The sequence below is a fragment of the Coffea arabica genome, chromosome 2c (assembly GCF_036785885.1).
Source record: "Coffea arabica cultivar ET-39 chromosome 2c, Coffea Arabica ET-39 HiFi, whole genome shotgun sequence".
Classification (NCBI taxonomy): Eukaryota; Viridiplantae; Streptophyta; class Magnoliopsida; order Gentianales; family Rubiaceae; genus Coffea; species Coffea arabica.
This window is the reverse complement of record NC_092312.1, coordinates 11,868,876-11,886,592: the sequence shown is the minus strand read 5'-3', so window position 1 is coordinate 11,886,592 and position 17,717 is coordinate 11,868,876. Positions and strand designations below refer to the sequence as shown.

The 17,717-nt window shown below is 36.0% G+C and overlaps 1 protein-coding gene and 1 long non-coding RNA gene across 2 annotated transcripts; both read left to right on the top strand.

Moving 5' to 3' along the window:
• The first annotated feature begins 1,707 nt into the window (after positions 1 to 1,707).
• On the top strand, positions 1,708 to 2,403 carry LOC113723906 (short-chain dehydrogenase reductase 3b-like). The gene is made up of 2 exons (XM_027246866.1): positions 1,708 to 2,007; positions 2,113 to 2,403. The coding sequence occupies exons 1-2, from the start codon at positions 1,708 to 1,710 to the stop codon at positions 2,401 to 2,403; spliced, it is 591 nt and encodes a 196-aa protein (XP_027102667.1).
• A 5,204-nt stretch (positions 2,404 to 7,607) lies between these two features.
• LOC140035830 (uncharacterized) lies at positions 7,608 to 10,145 on the top strand. Its single transcript, XR_011839745.1, has 3 exons — positions 7,608 to 7,795; positions 9,154 to 9,214; positions 9,943 to 10,145. It is a non-coding gene; the product is annotated as an uncharacterized lncRNA (long non-coding RNA).
• The last annotated feature ends 7,572 nt before the right edge of the window (positions 10,146 to 17,717 follow it).

Here is a 17,717-nt window from a genome sequence, read left to right as displayed (position 1 = left end):
ATCGAATCAAAATATCTGTATTGATATAGGAAGAGAAAATTGTATAATTATATTGTCATCATTTTGCCCTTAACAATAAGGCTAAGTTGATAATTCAAAAGGATGATATATTTTTTGAACACCAAACCTTGCTCACATTTTATGTATACAGTGAGAAAGGCACAGACTGTGCGTATATATACGCATTAAAAATAATAGGAGTGTATCTTTTATTCTTTCGAAAAGAGAGAAAGTTATTCATTGTTTTTGGAAGTTTTATTTGTAGTTGTAAAAGTGGAAGAAAGTGTTAAATTTTGTATATGTAGTATGTATCTAGACTCGCTAATATATACATTGTCAGTACATAAAAGATTTATCATTTTTTTAAGGATTAATATTTTCTACACTATCAGTGTATACACTGATAGGGTTTGATGAATATCACATTATCTGAATTTGAACTTGAACATTAAATTTTGTGCACGTGATATGCATCTAGACTCGCTAGTGTATATACTGTCAGTGTATAAAAGATTTACTATTTTTTAATATTAAACCCATGACTAGACACTATAATTGTAAAACGTATACATAAGCCGTAATGTTTTATAATCAACCATGTTTAGCTTGACGGCAAGCACAATATCGAGCACCTATGTAGAAAGGGATTTTTCAAGCTTAAGTTGGAGAATACTAAAACTACCTTAATGTCAAAAGTATTAAAAATTAGATTAGATTGAACTGAATTAATGAGGTAAGTCGGCTCATCAACGGGTACCATTTCAAGCCATTTATCCCTTCCTCCTCCCCAAACTATGATGCATTCTTATTATAGATTTGAGTTTAGATTCTGAATGGGGTTTTCTTTTAGAATTTAGTTCAGGTTTTGCATGGCTATGAATATTCCTCCTTTCAGAATTCAATGTCTTATGGTAGGAGAGAAAAGAAATTCAAGCATAATTAAATTTCATTCTCCATGGTGAAGTCACCTCTTCATTATACGGTTTTTAGTTAAATCCTCTCTTTTTCTTTTCGGATGTCACATAATCTAAATTACAACATGTGGATTGGAATCTTTGTAGTGTTAAAAAACTTTTAGCTTTAGCCATAATAACATCCTCTCTTTGTTTGCGTCTTGATTTGTTGTTAATTAAGCTTTAATCTGTTTATATTACTTCCACCAATTAGGGCTTGTTGTAATCTTGTAAAAAGCGTATTTCCATCAATCAATATAAAAAATTAAAAAACTACCAAGCTGGATTAACCTCCTCAAATACGAGATTCTTTTGCAAACAAACTTTGCAAGCATTTGTTTGATAAATTTTTGACATTTTAACATAAAATGTCCAAAATTTATCAAGATTGCCCACTTAAAGGATCAGATGCATTTCCGTTGAAACTTTGGATGTCAATTTGGTCCTTACCCGACAAACACTTTTTTCCTATAAAATTAGCAGTGATACGTGGAAAAATTGAGCAAACCAAGTTGCTATCTCCTTCTTGCACAGCTTTGTCGAATCTTGATCGATGGCTAACCGAAGGTTACTTTCTATCTTAACCTCTTTACTCAACTGAAGTAAGCAATTAATTTCACGCCACTGGAATCCTTAATTATTTCTCGTTATGAAGTTTTTGTTGAAAATATTTCCAGGTTAGAGAGAAAGATGGCAATAATCACCGGGGCAGCCAGTGGCATAGGTGAAGCAACAGCAAGAATATTCGTGGAGCATGGAGACTCTGTGGTGGTTGCCGACATTCAAGATGATCCCGGCCACCAGGTCGCGGAATCCATCGGTTCATGACAAAGCCACGTACAAGCAATGCAATGTGAAGAACGAAAAAGAAGTAGAGGAAACCGTAGCATATGCTATCCAGAAATATGGCAGTCTTGACATCATGTTTGGCAATGCCGGGGTCCCTGGTCTTAAAAACAGTATTCTAGCCATAGATGCTAAAGATTTCGACGAGACCATGGCTGTAATTGTTCGTTGTTCTGCCTTTGCTATTAAGCATGCGGCTAAGGCCATGGTGGCTGGAAAAATTCGCGGCTCGATTATGTGAACTGCGAGTACTGAAGCTACACTGTCTACAGGAGGTCCAGCTGCATATAAGGCTTCTAAGCATCTGTAATAGGTCTTGTTAAAGCTGCTGCAGTTGAGCCAGCTAGGAGAGTTTGGAATAACAGTTAATTGCATCTCTCCTGCGCGTATTGCCATGCCAATGGTGTCTAGTTCTTCGAGATTGGCTCCAGAACAGATTCATAGATTTCTAAGTTACCGAGTTAACCTCAACGGAGAATCCCTGAACGGCAGACATGTTGCTGAGGCTGCTCTATTTCTTGCCTCAGATGAATCTGCCTACATAAGTGCACATGATTTAGCTGTTGATGGTGGGATTAGTGCTAGATCAATCTATTTGAAGTAGTTTAACCATGTTGGTTGTGTCTTGTGTCAAAAAAGGTATGATCAGATCACCACAGGACATGCATTTGACCTCTTAAGAGTCTCGGAAGTTCAATAAAGATATTGTGCATTCCTTTTTCGAACTTCTCTAAATATTATTAAGTCGATCTTGAGCATCAAATTTAGTACTCGATCAAACTTGAGCTTCCCTAAAATTTTGGCTTTCTCCTAGGATCGCAAGATGAAATATTTAAACCCAAGAATGTTCATAAAAGGATCCTACAACTGCAGAAAAACCATGCCCGAAGGCCAAGCAGATTTTGAACACTTACCATCGGAATTAACTCGCAGAGAAGTAGGCTAAGGTATTTTTGGTACAAGAAAAAAGGTACCTTTAAGCATCAATTGACTCAAAAGATAGTAGAAACACAAAAAATAGCATTTAACACAGCAATTCTTTTTCCTTTTTCACAAAGATTTGCGACAAAACTTTTATTTAGTTCATGCTCATCGCAATAGTCCACACACAGGCCAAAAAGCAACTTAATTAATATGATTCGCAACGTCCACACAAAGCAAAACACTTGCTTTGGCAATTTTATGTTTGGATAAAATTGAGCGATCGACAACATTATCAGATTTCAAAGCTTCCTCACAATAGCCTAACTGGTCAGAAGCCACAACAGCATCATAACTTGCCAGTGCAGGATCATCCACCATATCCTTAGTTATAAGCAGCAACTCACGTATGCCCGCATCATAGTCAGAAATGCATTGTTTGAGAGCCGGAAGAAATTCTCCTTTTGCTGTATTACTATTCAACAAAGATGCCATGTACTCTTTGGTAATGTTTGCATATCTCACTGTTATATCTATCGAAATATGTAGGAGATCAACAAAACCTTTTGCCGAGGCACTCCTGGGATTTGACGCCAGAACTCTCATGCAAAATTCCCGGCCTTCTTTAGAACTTATTTTGTTGCAGAACTCCATAGCAAATTTGGATGATTCACTTGGTGCTGGAGCCCGTGTTGTTGCTAAAGAATGATCTTTTTCTGCATAGGCTGTTGGTGACTTGGTAATGAGGAATGTCATAAACGAAGCAACCCATGATACTAGATTTTTTTGAGACACCATGTTTTCGAGTTATGTGAGGTTAGAAGGGATTTGCACGAACCACCACAAATTTATAGTCTTATTCAACCAGTAGCATTGCATGTGTTTAAACTGTGATAACCATTATCATGGGTTCTAGCTCGAACTCCATGTTAACTGTTTGCTGCCAAGAATAGTATTGCCGTGATCAGGGAGAAGAGCTCCTAATGCAAAATTACCAAAACTCCTTTAAAGACCTTTTGGATAATTTACATATTTTGCCTATGATTAATCATTTAATTGAGTTCAAGCTTGAGCACCCTTTTCTTTCTTGAATTCCCTGAATATTATCAAGTCAATCTCAAGCATCAAATTTAGTACTCAGTCGAACATCTGCTTCAGAACGAGCAGGACAATATTTGTTCTCGACTCGTTTTGGCTTTCTCCGAGGGACGCAAGATGAAATATTAGTAAGCCCCAACAAAAAGCAGATTTTGAACACTTAATCATCTGTATTAACTTGCGGAGAACTAGGCCAAGGCATTTTTGGTACAAGAAAAAGGAACTCTTAAGCACTCAATTGACACAAAAGATGGTAGAAACAAAAAAAAAAAACATTTAACACAGTAATTCTTTTTCCTTTTTCGCATAGACTTGCAACAAATCTTTTATTTAATTTATACTCATCGCATAGTCAACAAAAGGGCAAAAAAGCAACTTAATTAATACATTTCGCAATGTCCACACAAAGCGAAACACTTGCTTTGGCAACTTCATGTTTGGATAAAATTGAGCCATCGGCAACATTATCAGATTTCAAAGCTTCCTCACAATAGCCCAACTGGTCAGAAGCCAGAGCCAGAAAAGCCTCATAACTTGCCAGTGGAGGGTAAAAACTCATATCTGTAGTTATCTTGAGCAAGTCACCTATGCCCGTATCATAGTCAGAAATGCACTGTTTGAGAGCCTCCAGAAATTCTCCCCCTGTTGCATGACTATTCAACAAAGATGTCATGTATTCTTTGGTAATGTTTGCATTTGTCACTGCTATATCTATCGAAATACGTATGAGATCAACATAAGTTTTTGCCGAGGCACTCCTGGGATTTGACGCCAGAACTCTCGTGCAAAATTCTCGTCCTTCTTTATAACTTCTTTTGCTGCAAAATTCCTTAGCAAATTGGTTTGGTTCACTTGGTGCTGGAGCCGGTGTCGTTGCTTCAGAATGATCTTGTTCTGCATAGGCTGTTGGTGACTTGGAAATGAGGAATGTCACAAACAGAGCAACCAATGACACTAGACTTTTTTGAGACACCATGTTTTCGAGTTATATGACGTTAGAAGGGATTTGCACGTTCCACCACAAATTTATAGTCTTATTCATGCTGTAGCATTGCATGTGTTTCAACTGTGATAACCATTATCACGGGTTCTAGCTGGAATTCATTTTAACTGTTTCCTCCCAAGAATAGTATAGCCATGATCAGGGAGAAGAACTCCTGAGTTCAAATCTATCATACTTTGCTCAACAACTTCTGGATTTTCCCATTTGGTGACCTTAAAGGCATGGATTAGACGTAGTAGTTGACATTTAATAACAGGTGTATACTTAGCTAAAATTTACGGCTTCCATTAGGCGTGTACTTGTAAGTTTTGCAGTTTGATTATAGAATTGGTATCTTCTCACTTCCATATTTTAATTCCTTCCTAGATGGTCAAGACTCAAGAGGCTAAAACTCATACACCACTGTCCTATCTCAAATGAATGGATACAACAGTTGAAGGAGGTGCTGATTTAGTTATTTTGACTGAGGTGCTTCAAAAGTAGGTAGGAATTGGAATTGAAAGGCGTTCCACCAAAAATAACAACACCTAAAAGGACATGGACGTTATTTTTCTCAATTCCTTTATTCTGTTGCTTCTCGGTGACTGCCACAATTATATTACATCTTCAGTTTGAAAATTGAACAATTGGGACGAATAGCGCTGGGATTCGGACAGAAGAAGCAAGTTTACTCAAAGGGAGGCATGAAGCAATTTTTGGACAAGGATCCCAGCAGGGTAATGTCGTCCCCACAGTATAGCCATGAGTTGTAAGTCATATCAAACCCCTAATTATATACATTATTGTATAGTTTGGCGAGGAAAAACATGCTGACAAACAAAATTCACCTAAAAGATAGTCTTTAATTAAAGCATTAATTGGCATTGATAAGAGTGCCGATGCTTTAGCATTCTTGGCATTGACAGAAATCAGTAACAAATGCTTGATCCGTACTAATTATGCTTTTAACCAACTTAATTTGTTTTCAAAGGGGAAAAAAAAAAAAACCAACTTAATTGGGCTACAGCCACATGAGGTGTTCAAACAAACTCCATGTATTAGTCGGAGTGTCGGACTGTTGAGAGGCACCACATGTCCACAACAGTATTTGGGCACCCACGTGTTGTTATTGCACAAGAAAATTAATACGAGGCGTGGCTGAATATAATCCTATGGTAAGTGGAAAGGATTAATCTTTGGTACAATAATGCCGTATAACTAGCACTGGACATGAATTTGATTAATTATTAGGAAACTTGCAGGTTCACCTAAAGATATTGTACATCTGAATTTTGAAGTATAAATGCCAACAATAATAGATTTAGAATATTTTCTTAGAATTCTTTAAAATTTCCAATTTTAAAGAATAATTACTTGGACTTCATCGATAGAGAATTATATCAAGGACAACTTTTCTATACAATGTTAGTGTATAATTTTTTTTTTTACACTTGCAAGTTTAGATCATGCTACACAGTATGAATTCAAATTTGAATTTTAAATCATGCACATGTGGATATATCCAAATCTGATTTGTAAAAAAATCACTACACAATCAGTGTATAAAAAACTTAATCCTTATAGTAATAGTCCTGTGGAATAACATACATTTACCTCTATGTTGTTTTAGTTTATAAAGTTTCGAGAACTAAATTTATTAAAACCTGTTGAGCATGTTTTCGCTTAGTTGAGCCAAAAATCCTTCGTACTTCACAAATTCACTAATCAAGTAATTCTTAATTGAAAGTCCTATGATTGCTTCATTTATTTCACTGACATGGACTAATTACGTATGTTATTTTAGCACTTTTAGATCCGGGCTTTTTATCAGTTTTATTAAGGAATCAAATTAAACTGTGTGCTAGCTAGTATGAGTCTTTTATAATGGAGCGAAGAGATCATCTTTTATGAGTCTTTTATAATTTAATCACTAGCCAGTATCAATTGCTCCATTCTTCTGTTTGTTTGAATTGCTAATTAATAATTGAGAAGAACCCAAATGGAATAACTGTAACATCCCGAATATTAGGAGGTTGTTTGTGAAGAAAATATTAAAGTGTATTTCTTTGGATTTGATTTAAAACCTATTTTTGTTTTAAAAAGACTAGAAACCCTAATATTGTAGCCAAAAACCCTAGTTTACTTGTGACTAACCGGTTTTCCTAAATCTCTCCTATTTTAATTGAAACCCTAATTTTAATTACTGGAATTGGAAAATTCCTCACGTTTTCTTAAAAATTTCCTTTTATTTGGAAATTATTATTTATTAAAGCTCTACTATCCAATTGTTTAACTATAAGTGCAGATGAACCTAGAAAATAGGGTTTTCCGCTTCGGTTTCAAGATTTGAGCAAAATTAGGGTTTTTCGATTTTCCATCGGATGAAATTTCGGTACTGGCTAAGGATCAATTTGATGATTAAAAGTGACTTTTAAGTGAGAAATAATATGTGAGTAGTAGCCATGAGATAAGGTTAGTGAATGGAAAGTAAAAACTCTAGTACGGGTGTTTTTAAGAAAAACGGCGCGAACCGGCGGGTCCCGCGCATTACCGATTGAACGCACCGCTTGACCACCATTTTTGCTTACCAAACAAATTTATTGAAGTTGAACAAAATATCTTCCCCCTCATGATTATAGCTTGACCGAAATTGTGGCTCAAATACAAGGAAAGAAAGAGAAAAATTTTGTGGACAAGAATAGGCCAAGTGTTGGCCAAAAATTGTGGACACAATTACCCTTAACCTCTTACTTCTATATAAGACAAACCAAGCCTCATCTTCCTCCATATTTCTGCATAAGAACCGAGAGAGAGAGAGGGGAGGAACAACAAGAAGAAAAAAAAAAACTCCTTCATTTCATCTTCAATCCAACAACTTAGGGAGAAATCAAACAAAATAAACCGATTAAACTTGTTCTTGAGTGACTAGCTAGTGAGTTGTGGTGTGATTCTTGAAGGGGAGAGCTTGTGCTACTCTTGGTGACTTTTATTCAAGGTAAGAGAGTTTATCTCTCCAAGTTTTACTTCTAATCTTGTTATATTAAGCCTAGTAACTTGATTTTATGGTGAGATTATGGATGATGAGCATGTTTTAGTAGTTTTTCCCAATTTATTTGATGAACTAGGGTTCCTGATTTTCTGCTCAAGTTGATGTATGATGCATGAATGTTGCAATTAAAGTTATATAAGGTTGTTTAGTGGTGATTGGAACCAGAAATTTGAGGAAACTACACTTAGAGCTAAAAATTCCAGATTTCTGGAAAATTTCCCAAGCATTCTGTCCGAAATTGTATCTGTATGTTAGAGGCCGAATTGGCCTTTGGTCAAAGAAGGAAAGTTGTAGAGAATGGTGTTTTATAGGTGCCTACAAAATTTCAGCTCAATCGGAGCAACGCAGAACGTGAAAAGTCCAAAATACCCCTACTGCTTTAAGAATTTCCCAGTAGTCCGTTTCTTCAGTTCAGTCCAGTTTATCACGATTTTTTTACCAGGATCCATTCTGATTTAGCTCTGGACCAAAACATGAAAGTTGTAGTGCTCTGAAGTAGCTTTAAAATTCCTCTAAGAACACCTGATTCGGACTTGTGTACACTGAGTTATGTCCATTACAGTGTTCTGCATTTAAACAGCCGGTGAATTGATTTCAGGTTTGGTAATTGGAGAATTTGACCAATTTACATTAGAAACTGGATTAAGTGACCTTCATGGACATTGTAGCTCTGTGTCTTAGCTTCGAAACGGCATAGGTTACGCCTCAATCCGATAAGCGTAGCCTCGGATATGTTATTTCCGCATTCGTACGTCAAATCTGTCTTGTGCTAAGTTGAATTTCTGCACTTGTCATTGTTGTGATTCTTGTTATTATGATATTGTGAGCCTATGGAACGGCTCTGGACATGAATTGTTGACATATGTGATGTTGGGTTGTGGTTGAGAAAAATAATGAAGCCTAAATGGCTGGAAAATTAGGTAAACACAAAGGGCATGCTGCCCGAATTTACGCTCGAGAACTATATAAATACACTTGCGACTTGGGTCGAATTGATATGAATAGTGCTTGAACCATCTAGGGTACTTGAGTATTTTTGTTCCGGGGTATATAAGGAAGGACTTGGCCGAACTTGTACCCTTGAGAAAGGAAATAATGATTGCTCGGAGTATGTTTTCCTTATACTTTCGACTTGCATGGCATTTTCAAGTATAAATGTTACAAAGTTTTACCATTTAAAAAGCGAGCAAGTGTTTCACGACTACCATCCGAGTGAATTTCAATTTCTTGATTTTATTGAACGAAACGTCTAAGTTTCGAATCTTAGTCATGTTTCAAAGTTCTCAAACTGAGTTTTATCGCAGATTTGGACTCCGAACCCGGAGTATAACCTGAAAGTGACCAGTAAAGGCACTATATCTTTTGGTGAGTGCTTTCAAATACCGAATTGCACTAGATACTTGAACTTGATACGTGACCAATATGAGTACATGTTATATACGTGAATTGATAGGGCAAGAGTGTACTTTATCGCACTTGCCCTTACGTGATATACTTGTTTATTGTTGCAATTGACTTGATATACTTGATTATGATGCGCGCACTTCCTGGAATTCCAGAAACCCTGTGGCGAGTTACTCTAGTCGAGCCGGCAAGGGGTTGGTCGATTGGGTAACAAACCCTGGGTCTCTTGTATTGTCGAGTGGAGTGATATCTTCTCGACTAATCGGTATACTCGAGTATTACCACCCATGTTCTTGAGGATTTTGGGCCCAGCTGGGGGTTGAACGGTGGACGGAGAGTCGTTTAAGTGGTGTTCTACTGGATTGGTTACTTACTTGAAAGTTGACGGAGTGTCAACTACTACGGGATCAAGCTTCTGGTAATGTAATGGGAATTTGGCTCCTGAGAGTCATCCGTATCCTTATACTTTGGAGTAATTATTGTTTATTGGATTATTGTTTCTTTTGAAAAATTTTCTACATTCGTTCATTTTAAGATTGCTACTTGACGTGTTATTGCTCACCTTTATGAACTCTTCATGCTTGTTACTTTGCTATACCAAAAACTTGTACTTCTAAATAATGGTCAATTTGCTATTTGGAACCTCACTGGGCTTTTAGCTCATTCCACTCCATTTGTTTTCCTTTCAGGGGTACGAGTGACGCGTGAGACTTGTAAAAGACTAGCGTAGCCTTTTGTTTTGACTTTTGACTTTTTGGTCTTGTACTCGCGCTATTCCTCGAATGGAACATGTTGTACTTGGATTGTATACGTTTTGAACTAGTTTGGTGTATTGAGACTTTGTACCTCGATTTCTATCAATGTAAATTATAATCTTGAATTGGGAATGTTATTTATGGTTCATGGATGTGTGTACATGACTCGTTTGAGATAGGGAGTGAGTCCTGGCGAGAGCTGGGCAGGCGGTCTGCCGAACCCTTTGGTACGCCTTAGGGGGAGGTGGGGTCGTCACAATAACAAATGTTTTTCTCCCGGGGTCGAAAGATGCATGCTTCTATATTTGGATTCCGAGTTTCAGATTCAAACAAAACGTTGACACAAACCTAATTAGTATTCATGATATCCATCGATTCTTCGAGTTCATTGAGAAACCATACCCTGATGTCAAGCAGATCTCCAATACTTACCATCCGAACCTTTTTTTTTCTTAGAATTTTTGCCAGCACTTATCATCCGAATTGACTTCCAAAAGAGAGACACACAACGAATTGTTTGTATCAATTGAGTCTTTTTCCCGTTTTCACGTAGGGACGACAAGCTTTTATTTATTAGGTCGAGACTCCAAGATCTAAAGATCTCAAATTTCAATTCTTTTTTCTCTTTTCCGACTCTTAAATTCCACGTATTCCTGCTAAAAAGGGAAAAAAACTAACTTTTATTTATTTATACTTGTAGCAATAGTCCACACAAAGTGCAACTTAACGAATATTAAACGCAAGGTCCATACAAAGGCGAACACATGCTCTCGCAAATTTGTGTTTGGCCGCAAGTGAGTGATCTTCAACATTACTAGATATCAAAATTTGCTCACAATTTTCTAACTGCTCAGAAGCCCGATGATAGGTTGCAATTTGATCATTTATTTTATTATTAATTTTCCTTATTACCTGACCCGATGCGGGTTAATTGTTAAATTCTACTCACTTTTAGTATTTTGCATCTATTTGAGGGAGTAGGGCGAAAATATGATATCAGGTGTCAATTTGACAGAAAAAAAATCTAAATGATAGAGCTCGTCCCAAGGACATTTTTTAAAAAGAAAATATTACGCCCATTTTGATAAATTCGGTGAAGGAAGGACGGCTGAAGGGCTTCTTCTTCCTATTGGGAGCCGCCGCACTTAGAGGGCTTAGCTAGTAATTAAATAGGGGAGGACTCCTTTTAGCTTAAGGGGAACTTTTCCCTTTTGGCTTCTTTTTTACTTCCTACGCATGTCAAGGAAAGCTTAGCCTTTGACTTTTCCTTTCATTCTTAGTTGCTTTTCTTTTCTTTTCGGTAAGAGTAAACCAGGGATGAGTTAAATCCCTTTTTCTAGTTAAAGAGCAACGGATGCTTTGGCTCGCCTAAAATTATGAGATCGATTTAATTTTACCTTTTTTTTTATTTATTGGTATTCGCATATTCCCTGGTTACAGTGCTTATGATTATTTAATTAATTGATTGTTTTGAATCCGGATAATTAGTTAATTTGGTAATCTATTGTCAATTAGGGCATTAAATCCGTAATTGTTTAATTACCTTGAAATAGTGACAACTAGCATGATTAGATTTGTGTCAGGGGGATATACGGGCTAATCTGAAATAACCCTAGTAGTGCGTTATTTGGTTAGAATAGGACTCCTCTAATACGTAAGGCAATTGGGGAATTAAATCTTATCGGCGTACCTAAGATTATTTCTCAATTAGGACAGTGATTAACGGGCGTACCTTAATCACCGACACAGTAAGGAGGGGTTGACTGTCATCGCTTGTTTGACAGTTATAACCTATTTATTGGTAAATAATTGGAATTGCCTTTGTTTCAATGATCAATTAGGTAAACCATTGCTGAAGTTATTCCTTGACTAGATCCTTAATTATCACTCATTTTATTTTAGTAAATTGTTATTTAATTTCTAGTTGACTATTTTATTTTTATTATTTTACTTTTGGTTGAATTGCATAAATTGTCACCCCTGATATAAAAACACTCCCTTGTCACTGTGAATTTGAAAAGAAACAATTACTCCCAATCCCTGTGGATTCGACACTGCTCACCACTATCTACAGAAATTACTTTTAATTTGAGCAGGTTTTATTATTGTACAGGCTGACAACCTGTCACCCGAAGTGCATCATCACTTGCCATTACAGGACCATCCTTCACTTCCAGTTATATTCAGCAAATAATCTTGGCCTTGATTGTAGTCAGAAATGCACTCTATGAGAGCAGGAAGATATTCTTCTTTTATTGCGCGCGGTATTGTTCAGAATAGATATCATGTACTCTTCGGTATCGTTTGCATATTTTACTGCTATATCCACGGAAATATATATGAGATCAACATAAGTTTTTGCCGAGGCACTCCTGGGATTTGATGCCAGAACCATCATGCAAAATTCTCGGTCTATTGAAAGTGTGTTGCGAAACTCATTAATGAATTGATATGGCTGACTTGGTGTTTGAGCTGGTGTCGTTTCTTCCGCTCCTGAAGAAACATCTTTATCTGCATAAGCTGTCAGTGATTTGGAAATGAAGAATATTGCCATAATCAAAGTCAAACATAGTACTAGATTATTTTTAGACACCATTTTTCAAGCTATTTGAGGTTCCGAGGGATTTGCACTTTCCACCTCGAATTTATAGTCTTTTCTCATCCAGTAACAGTGCAGGTTTTTGAACTGTGATAAACATTTTCATGGGCTCTAGCTGGAATTCCATGTTAACACTCTTTCCTGCCAAGAATAGAATAGACGTGATCTGGGATGTAGTAATAGCTAAAATTTGATAACAGGTTCATACTTTTGCTAAATTTACAGCTTTAATTAGACCTATAGCTTGGCTTTAAATTGAATCGGTAACTTCCCACTATCATATTTGGTAGCTTCCTAGATAGATCAAGAATTCAAAACTCATACTGTTGTGTCCTTGCACGAACTCATGCATAGAAAAGTTGAGGAAGGTGCTCAAGTAACAACATCGATCGAAGCGGGACATACATTCATTTAAATTTTCTGGTGCTTCTTGTTGATTTCCACGATTATAATCTATACTATATCCTAGTCTCAGTGCACAACAATCAGGCAGAGGAGTAAGTACACAGTTTAGAGCTGAGATTCGGACCAATAAAGCAAGTTTAATAACAGTTGTTGCCTAAACTAACCTTATTTTTAAAAAGTGTTACCTAGGTAGTGCTATTACAAATACGTTGCAGTCGGAGGAGATTGCATCTTTACGCAGCTATTTCCATCCCCTTCCCGCTTCTTAAATCCCACCCCTCTTCGGCTAATATTGGTTACCGGCTAATCCGGTTAATATTTATCCAACCAAGATGTTTCTCATTTTATTTTCCTTCTCTCCTGCTACTCCCCAAAATCCAACTTCCCAACACCCTTCCCTGCAATCCCATACTCCTCTGCCTCCTCCGTATGCCTATCACCACCTCCCTTAATTTTTTTTTTCTCTCTTTTCTTTCTCTTTTTAATTCCCTTGCCTCTCTCTCTACTGATACCCCAGTTCCTACCTGCCATCCTACGTTCTTCTTATACATTTCCTATTTTTAATTGATTAATGGTGGCACTCTACCATTCCCTGATACATTTAACAAGAATTTGAATATGTTTATTCAATGGTGCCATGAGAAAGTAATTTGTGGATTGATATTGATTTGGTAATAGAAAGTGGATGGCTGCCATGGTGGATGCAGGAGTAGAGAGAAGTTGTGGGTGGTGTTAGACTACACCAAAGACAGACGAGGAGAAGAAGCTGTGCAAGTAGGGATATTTTCTCTGTAATGTAAAACACTATCAGATTAGTAGTATTCTTTAAATTATCAAGACTTTATGAACCACCATTTGTAGCGCCTGTAACTATTAATACTCATATCACAAACCCCAGGAGAAGACTAATGAGTGTGGTAGGCTAGGCGCAAACAAATCTTTAGGAAGGTATATTTTGTTTTCCTGACAAATTGCTGGGTAGGAGGATTTAATTAAGTTTTGGAGCAAACCTTTTAACTTCTCTTCTCCTCCTCAGACAAGGTGGAGGAGCTGGACAATAGGCAGTCCAGCAACAATCATTTCTCTTTCATAATTCTAGGGTCTCTTTACTTAAAAGGATTTAGTTTGGAATTTTCGTCATTGGAGTTTTCCTATGTAGAAATAAGAGTTTCGATTTTGATGTCAAATTTAGAGTTCTTTCTTGAACTTGAATTTGGGATTTTATTCTTTTTTTTTTTTCAGGGAAAGAAAAGGTATTAGCAAAAATAAAAATAACCAATTGTATCAATGGCACTAGGATAATTTTGTAGAAGTGAATAATTTTGTTTAGGTAGTCCAGCAAACAATTGTGCGAGAAAATGCCCATGAATTCTTAATTTTTTCTAATTAGGGAAAAAATCAAAACCACAGTGCAAAACTCAGCAAAAGTGTAGTTTCCACCAACAACGACATACACGACTCCTTCAAATCTAAACAAATAGCATCTCATTTTTATATGGTTTCTATAATTTGGTTCCAGATGGTTTTAGAAATCACAAGGCTGGACATGTAGGATTGTAAGATCCTATTTGCCTTTATGCAAATACACGAAATAGATGTTAAGAAATGTTTAAAAAAAAAAGTGTAAATTGAACAACAAAAAAATTTCTACTTAAAGTAATGGTTTTCAACATTACATTCTAGTACCATATAATTTTAGGTGCCACACATTTAATTTTATCTGTGGACTAAACATAAAAAAGAAAGCAACAATGATTTGTTTAAATTGATCAAATATGACATTTAAATCCTGCATTATCAAACATTCTCTTATGTCACAAATTAATTGACATAAAATACGAAGATTCTAATGGTTTAATTAACATTTATCTAAATCTAGCAATCCTATCAGCATTGTAATTGGGTCAGAAAATCGTAAGCTTGTAATAATAGGATCCAGACCCTCACAACTATGTTTCATATATTTAAGAACTAAAGTACAAAAAAAAAAAAAAAAGCTGCTGGTTGCGCCATTAATTATTTTGTTTTGCTGGAAACCTGAGCAGAAGTAGTCAAACGTTGATTTGATTCCCAAACAAAACCTTATTCCGTCTTCATGGATATCTTGAACTGCATTCGTTTGGCTCACCTTTTGGAGTTCATGTAGCATTCAATTTCTATACGTTACGTTTTCTTCTTGATAATAGTGCCAAAAAGATCACTCTATACGCTATTTTTGGCCTACAATACAAGGAGTTAATGTTCAGAGGACGCCATAATAGATAACCATTTTGATGGAATTCTGAATGAATGGTAGGTTGCTTATTCCTTTTGGTAGCTATTACATTGACAGATAAGATGATTTTTTCCGGTAATATCGTATGCAATTGGTTTAGGTGCATGCAAGAGGATTATCGCATCAGAATATCCATTACCTCTTTGACAGCATTATTGCACTTAAAGATTATCACTTGTTAACACAAGCTGAGTGCGTCTACCTTGAATGCTCCATCATAAAAACGAGCATCTAATATGGTAGAAGTTTATTACTAACTCACTCTTTTCTGCAAGCAACTTGAGTGAATGCTTATCGCCAACCGCTACCAGATGCAGTTTGGTCACGAAGTTTGCAGAAATTACCAAATGAAAAATATCCGTGAATAGAAAATTAATTTCAGGGCCAAAGTTCACGTTCTTTTTTTTTTTTTTTTTTTTTTGTGACTACAAAAGTTAGAATTTCTACTGAAATGATGGTGAGAGTCATGTATACCAACTGGTCCTACCAGCTTCTGTCATTTTATGCTGAATCAACGGTTTGTACAAGTTTCTAGCTGCCAACACATGGCTAAATTTGCTGCCCTAAATGGATCACCAAGTGTACAAGTTTCTATGAATTGTATGTCCAGAAATTAGCCAGAACTTCATTTCGTTAACCGTTGCAACTAGTGTTGTTAGACCCAGACTATATCGACCGGTCCGACCGTAAACCGGGCTTCTTTCCAAACTAGCTTATAGTATAAAACCGCTTTAATAAAAAAATCAATCAAATCCATCAAAAATTGGTTAAACAAGTGACCCAATTTGACTGGTTAACCCGATTTTCAAACTTTTCTTTCTTCTTTTCCCCAAATATAAATTGAGTTACCTAAATTGTAACATTTTCATTTATTAAATAAAAAAGTCATCCATTTAGTACAAATATCAAAATTACTCGCTTTCCTAAATGATCTCTAAATCAAGATGTTTTCATTCCTATGATCTCATTAATTTAGCTTCAGTGGTTCCAACTTGCATTAATTTGTTTTAATTTAGTTTTTCAAGTAGGTTTGGAGAATGGATATATTTTAACCATGAATTTACATTTTTATATATAAAGGTGTATATTTGATTGCAAGTATAATATTTTTGGAACATTTTTCATGATTGGCCAAATATAACCAAGAACTTAATTTCAATATTTCAGAAACTTATAAAAATACAATATAATTATAACATCATGTTGACGTCAGCAAGTTTTTGAGAACGGTTCGCTAATCCGACCCACCCAATAGTTTAACGGAGTCGCTATCCGATCCGAATTTAACACCATTGGTTGCAACTACAATTTGGCATCCCATTATTTTTTCCCCCTTATCAATTCGGTCTGTCCTAATCACGCATGACATATTTTAATTGCCGACAGGTAGAATTTCGTACTCTTATCTCATAGGCAAGACGCCGCGTATTTGTGACATTCGCACATCAGAGTCGACTAAGCTTTTATCCATGCAACATCACATATGACATTTGAATCGTCTAATTAAGAATCACAGGATCAAACATATAGAAATCCTTTATAAACAAAAAAAAAAAAAAAAGAAGCAAAGTATAGCCTTCTTTTTCATTTTTAAGACCATACATAAAAATACACTTGAAGATATGTTAAAGAAAATTGTAATGTCAACAAAAAGTTACTTCAATTTAAATATATGGTTTTCAACATTATACACATGATAGCAAATAAATTTAGGTGCCTTACACGTATTGCCAGTAAATTCTTGGAAAGGCGATGTCCTTAACTAATTAAATTGTCTTTAATTAATAATATGTCATGGTTCAAAGATGCTTCCTCATTGCTTTCGGGTCGCTATTGGCACGCAAGATAATTTATCTGGTAACTGATATTTTATTATTGTCTTCTCAATTGGTTTAGGTACATGCTAGAGGATTATCCCATCATATTATCCAGACAGACCTTTTGTTCAGTTTTTTTTTTTTTTTTTTTTTTGATTGAAGTGACTGGTCGCATCAATTTTGTCTTTTGATGCTGAATGATGTATTTGCGCCCACCCATGTGGTAGGTTTAGAATGGTTTTGCCACATTTCATCATCCACTGTATCTAGAGGTGTAAACTGGAAACCAAGCTGCAGCCAACACCTGGCTAACTGAAGGGTACAAGTTTCTATGGAGGGAAATCAAAGAAAATGGCCCCTCCCCAGTAATTTCTGTTGAGCTTGCATTAATAGCAAATGAATGAATCATAGCAGTACAAGTTATGAACCAGTGTTTATTTCTCATGTTATGATCGATGGTAACAAAGTCAAATCACGTGAACTTTTAATGAGAATTAAAATTGTAAGCCACTAAATCGAGGACGAGAAGTGACGAAAGATATAAAGAACAGGAAGGTTGAAAATGAAATTGATAAGATACGTGGAAGACGAGAACTGCAATCTGTCAGCCGTT